General features: G+C 44.9%; 1 protein-coding gene across 1 annotated transcript in view; it reads right to left on the minus strand.

The window, feature by feature from the left end:
• The window catches only part of LOC145506689 (uncharacterized), a 58,421-nt gene extending 52,645 nt beyond the window's left edge, over nt 1-5,776 (minus strand). The window contains exon 1 of the mRNA XM_081491940.1: nt 5,508-5,776. Within this exon, the coding sequence (XP_081348066.1) occupies nt 5,508-5,698 (191 nt within the window). The 5' untranslated portion in view covers nt 5,699-5,776. The remainder of the gene's footprint in view (nt 1-5,507) is intronic.
• Nucleotides 5,777-6,000: the final 224 nt, after the last annotated feature.

Below are 6,000 nucleotides of genomic sequence, written 5' to 3' on the forward strand. Positions count from 1 at the left end.
AACCAGAGATCAAACTGCCAACATCTGCTGGATCATCGAAAAAGCAAGAGAGTTCCAGAAAATCATCTATTTATGCTTTATTGAGTATGTCAAAGCCTTTGACTGTGTGGATCACAATAAACTGCGGAAAATTCTGAAAGAGATGGGAATACCAGACCACCTGACCTGCCTCCTGAGAAACCTGTATGCAAATCAGGAAGCAACAGTTAGAAGTGGACATGGAACAACAGATTGTTTCTAAATAGGAATTGGTATACGTCAAGGCTGTATATTGTCACCCTGCTTATTTAACTTCTATGCAGAGTACATCAGGAGAAACGCTAGACTGGATGAAGCTCAAGCTGGAATCAAGACTGACGGGAGAAATATCGATAACCTCATATATGCAGATGACACCACCCTTATAGCAGAAAGTGAAGAACTAAAGAGCCTCTTGATGAAAGTGAAAGAGGAGAGTGAAAAAGCTGGCTTAAAGCTCAACATTCAGAAAACTAAGATCATGGCATCTGGTCCCAACACTTCATGGAAAATAGATGGGGTAACAGTGGAAATATTGACAGAGCTTATTTTGGGGGTCTCCAAAATCACTGCAATGGTGACTGCAGCCATGAAATTAAAAGATGCTTACTCCTTAGAAGGAAGGTTATCACCAACTGAGATAGCATATTAAAAAGCAGGATGCCAACAAAGGTGCATCTAGTAAAGGCTATGGTTTTTCCAGTAGTCATGTATGCATGTGAGAGTTGGACTATAAAGGTAGCTGAGCACTGAAGAATTGATGCTTTTGATCTGTGGCGTCAGAGAAGACTCTTGAGAGTACCTTGGGCTGCAATGAGATCAAACCAGTCCATCCTAAAGGAGATCAGTCCTGGATGTTCATTGCAAGGGCTGATGTTGAAGCTGAAACTCCACTTCTTTGGCCCCCTGATGGGAAAAGCTGACTCATTTGAAAAGACCTTGACGTTGGTAAAGATTGAGGACAGGAGGAGAAGGGGACGACAGACGATGAGATGATTGGATGGCATCACCGACTCAATGGACATGAGTTTGAGTAAACTCCAAGATTTGGTGATGGACAGGGAGGCCTGACATGCTGTGGTCCGTGGGGTTGCAAAGAGTCGGACGTGACTGAGTGACTGAACTGGACTGGTAATTTTACCATGGATCAGATGAAAGGGCTTAAAATTAATGATCACCAGTTGTTTTTCCCTCAAGTATATGGAACAGAATTAATTACTGCCCTTCCCTGGATCTTAGTGGTGATAATTTATCAGACTAAAGAGACATTCCAGGAATTCATGACAATGGAATGGGACCTTTACTGAAAACAAGATTGAGGTCTCAGAGTTCTACACTGACTGCATAGTAATTTCTACCTCAATATTCCCCTTTAGAAATAGAGACTCCAACTACCATTATGGGGAAAGGGGTGATGACTGATACGGCTTCTTCGATTTTTGTAGGTGCGTTGATAAGTAATGCCAGTTAGGTCTCCACCAGTGGAATGATCTACTGGACCTGGTATGTCATCTTAGGCTCCATTTCCACAATCATTTGAAATTTAATAGCTTTGATGGGAGACATTACAAAGTGAGAGAGTTAGAACAAAAGGGCCAAAAAGCAGTAAGAGAAAAACTAGGCTTCCAATCAGGACCAGGGGTTTCCACCAGGTGGAATTTGATATCCAGTACCATAGGGTGATCCCAGAAGAAGTGAAATCAGTCATCATCTGGACTCGACTTTTCATATCCTGGCCTCTTCTTGAATAGTCCTTTAAGTCCTTCTAAGGTGGTATATTGATAGCCTGAACACCAAGAATTTTCCTGTGAATTTTCCTCTGGGAGTGTTGGTTCCTCCTCATGATTTTTCTCCAGGAGAATTTCAAGCTTTTAACTTGAATGTGTGATGAATCCAGGCATCAATACATGAAACATTAACAGCACTGGGTGAAGAGAGAATAATAGAATATGGTCAGTCTCATGTGGGAGTTAAGGTGGGACTACTGTCAGGAATAGCCTTTACTAATACCAGGTCCCCAGAATTATTTAAGGACTTTTTTTTTTTTTTTTGGTTGTGAGATCCCATTTTCTAGGGATTATAACTGTTTTTGAAAAGAAGCTAAGTTAGTGACATATTTTGATAGTTCACTGTTTGGTCTAGAAGTAAATCATTTATGAGAAATGGCCTCCCATATAACATTTCAAAAGGACTAAGTCCTAATGACTGTGGAGTATTTCTTATTCACACTAGAGCTAAAGGAAGTAATGAAGTCCAGGAAAGGTGAGTATCTTGGGAAAGTTTTTGTAAATGTCTCTTAATCATATCATTAGCTTTTTCTACCTTCCCAGAGGACTGAGGTCTCCAGGCACAATGTAAATGAAACTCAATTCCTAGGGCCTGGGAGATGCCCGGTGTTACTTTAGCCTTAAAGGCAGGGCCATTGTCACTTTGAATTCCACACAGCAGGCCAAAGCGAAGAATGATCTCATTACTCAAGTTTTAACAACTTCTTTTGCTTGTTCTGTTCTACAAAGAAAAGCCTCTATCCACCCACTGAAGGTTTCAACCAAAACCGGTAGGTATTGATGTCCCTTGGCTTTTGGCATATGAGTGAAGTCTATCTGCAGTCCTCTCCAGCACATCTCCCTGTATGGTGTAAACCTGGAAGAGCTGACTGGTTTTTATGGTGATTATTCTTTTGACAGACTTCACATCTTTTAACATTCTTGCTTATAGTTTTCACTAATCCTTTGCCCTTGAAAATACTCTTAGCAAGTTGGTAAGTATTTTCAATTCCCAAATGTAGAGTTTTAAGAATTTTCCATTTGGTACTAGAGGTCAATACAAGTTTTTCATCTTCTCTTTGCAGCCATCCAGAGGGGAGTAGAGTACCTCCACGAGAGAGTGTTGAAGTTCCTTTGGAGAATACTGGGGTTTTATGTCAGTGGGGATCTTATCCCAGAGGAGGGGAGCCTGAGTATTAAAAGACTGGACGACTGCCTTTTTCACTTATTGGTAGGCTCTCCTATTTCTTTCTGTGATGTCAGAATCATCCCTTTGATGGCCCTGGCAGGGTATTATTGCCACATCTTTGGGCAGTTTAATTGCATCTAAGAGACAGATAATTTCTTGGTAGTATTTAATGAGACTGCCATTTGAGGTTTTCAATTTCTTTCCTTCCAGATAGCAGGGGGAGCATGAAGGACTAAGTAAGCATATTTACAGTCAGTATAGATGTTCACTCTCTTGTCAGTCCCCAGCTCTAAGGCTCTGGTTAAAGCCATCAATTCAGCTAATTGAGTGCTAGTTCCAGGAGATAGGGGATTAGTTTCTAAAGTTTCAGATAACATGACTATTGTCATCTCTGTTACAAAAAGATTAAATTGCTCTCCAGTAGGCAGGCTGAGAGCAGGAGCCTGAAGAAGAGCCTGTGGTAAAGTCTTACACCATTTAGTTTTCCAGGTTCCCATTGTAATATCTTTTGTCCTGACTCTTGAGTCTCTTTTAGTAACTTAGATAAAGGTCAAGCCAGCTCTCCATATCTGGGAATCCAAACCCAACAGTAGCCAGCTATGTGCAGGAAACCACAAAGCTGTCTAAGAGTTATTAGGGAGAGAAAGTTATAAAACGGGTTCCATTCTTGCACTCTTTTCCCAGGGCTTGAAATCCATGGGAGAGTCTGATTCCTAAATATTTGACTTGTTGGCACATTTGAGCTTTGGATTTTGATATCTGGTAGCCACACCGAGTTACATAATTAAGAAGGTCACAGGTAGTTTGGTTACATTTTGTTCTCCATGCCAGCACAATGGAGAATATCATCTACATATTGACTGACTTTTATGGATTCAGTTGCCCGAAACGCAGCTAGGTCTTTGGCTAAAGCCTGCCTGAACAAGTGAGGGATATATCTAAATCCTTGAGGGAACATGGTCCAAGTTAATTGAGTAGAGGATTCAGATGGATCCTCAAAAGCAAACAAAAATTGTAAGCTTTGGGATAAGAGTATGCCAAAAAAAAGGTATCCTTCAAATCTAAAATGGTAAAATTAGTGGCTGTTCCTGGGATTTGGGAGAGTAGAATATAGGGATTAGGCACCACAAGATGGAATGGAATTACAGCTTCATTAATGAGGTGGCGGTCCTGAACTAGACACCACTCCCCATTCAGTTCAGATCAGTTCAGTTCAGTCACTCAGTCGTGTCCAACTATTTGTGTTCCCATGGACTGCAGCACACCAGGCCTCCCTGACCATCGCCAACTCCCAGAGTTTACTCAAACTCACGTCCACTGAGATGGTAATGTCATACAACCATCTCATCCTCTGTCATTCCCTTCTCCTCCTGCCTTCAATCTTTCCCAGAATCAAGGTCTTTTCCAATGAGTCAGTACTTCCCATCAGATGGCCAAAGTACTGGAGTTTCAGCATCAATCCTTTCAATGAATATTCAGGACTGATTTCCTTTAGGATGGACTGGTTGGATCTCCTTGCAGTCCAAAGGACTCTCAAGAGTCTTCTCCAACACCACAGTTCAAAAGCATCAATTCTTCAGCGCTCAGCTTTCTTTATAGTCCAACTCTCACATGACTACTGGAAAAACCATAGCTTTGACTAGACGGACCTTTGTTGGCAAAGTAATGTCTCTGCTTTTTAATATGCTGTCTAGGTTTGTCATAACTTTTCTTCCAAAGACCAAGCATCTTTTAATTTCATGGTTGCAGTCACCATCTGCAGTGATTTTGGAGCTCAAAAAAATAGTCTGCCACTGCTTCCACTGTTTTCCCCATCTGTTTGCCATGAGGTGATGGGACCAGATGCTATGACCTTAGTTTTCCGAATGTTGAGTTTTAGGCAAACCTTTTCACTCTCCTCTTTCACTTTCATCAAGAGGCTCTTTCGTTCTTCTTCGCTTTCTGAATAGGTGTATTAGAAGGGCTGTTACATTCAATTAAGAAAGTTATTAGGGTTTTTAAAGTTGTATGTACTGGTTGAGCTGAGATGGCTCCTCCTATCTTTCCTCTGGTTACCCAGAATTCAGGGTTAACTTCTACTTCTGTCAGAGGTTAGCATAAGTTTTTTCCATATGAATTGAAGCCTGCATTTTAGACAGAATATCTCTTCCTAGGTTGGGGGTTTTGTAGCAGATGGAAGAATGAGATGGGTGGAGGGGCCCCTCTGCTACATGAGGTGGGGCTGTGGCACGCTGGCCTGGCGGCAGAGCTGGGTCGTGGGAGACTCTGGGGGTGGCCGGGGCTGGCCGGCATCCCAGGCATCGCGGGACCACCCTCGTGTGTGTGGTGGTGGGACCCTGCACTCGTTTTCCTGGTGGCCGGCCGTGACTCGGTCTTTCTGAACACCGGACAGCACGCGAACCTGTCCCCAGGCCCTCCCTGTGCGTGCTTGTTGCCCTTCCCTGTCACTGCCGGCTTTCCCCCTCTCCTGGCCCGCCCTACACAGGTGACCGCTCAGCGCCCCCTTCCTCTGTCTAGGACCTAACAGGCCTCACCTCACGTGGGTGTCGTTCCCTGGCCTTTGTGGCTGGTGGCGTCCCCGGGCAGAGACGTGCACTCGGTCCCGAGGTGGGGAAGCTGGGCACGGCCGATTGCACGTGATGGCCATGGAGGCCTCGGTACACGGGAGAGCGTTCTCCCGGGCCAGTTGTTGTGGCTCTGGGTGTTGGCAGTGGTGGGACCCCATAGGGGCCAGAAGGGCGGTAGACGTCCTGGGTGCCAGGGGACTGCTCCTGTGCTGGGGGCTTCTGGCGGTGAGATCCCGTGGCATGACCCGGAAGCTGACTCGCGTCCGGGTCATTTTGTATGGCTTCCAGGCCCCTCCTACCTGGCCGCACAGCTCCGGTGCCTCATCTGTCCTGTCTGCAGATCCGCGGGGCTGCGCCCTGGTGCGTCTCACTTCCCCGCGCGCCTTGGCCCTGCTCCTTTACCCTTTGCCGACGTTGTCTCGTGCTGGACCAGGAGGAGCGCCTGTGCCCCCAGCGCGCC

This window comes from Giraffa tippelskirchi, chromosome 5, assembly GCF_054371585.1.
Source record: "Giraffa tippelskirchi isolate mGirTip1 chromosome 5, T2T-mGirTip1v1.2.pri, whole genome shotgun sequence".
Classification (NCBI taxonomy): Eukaryota; Metazoa; Chordata; class Mammalia; order Artiodactyla; family Giraffidae; genus Giraffa; species Giraffa tippelskirchi.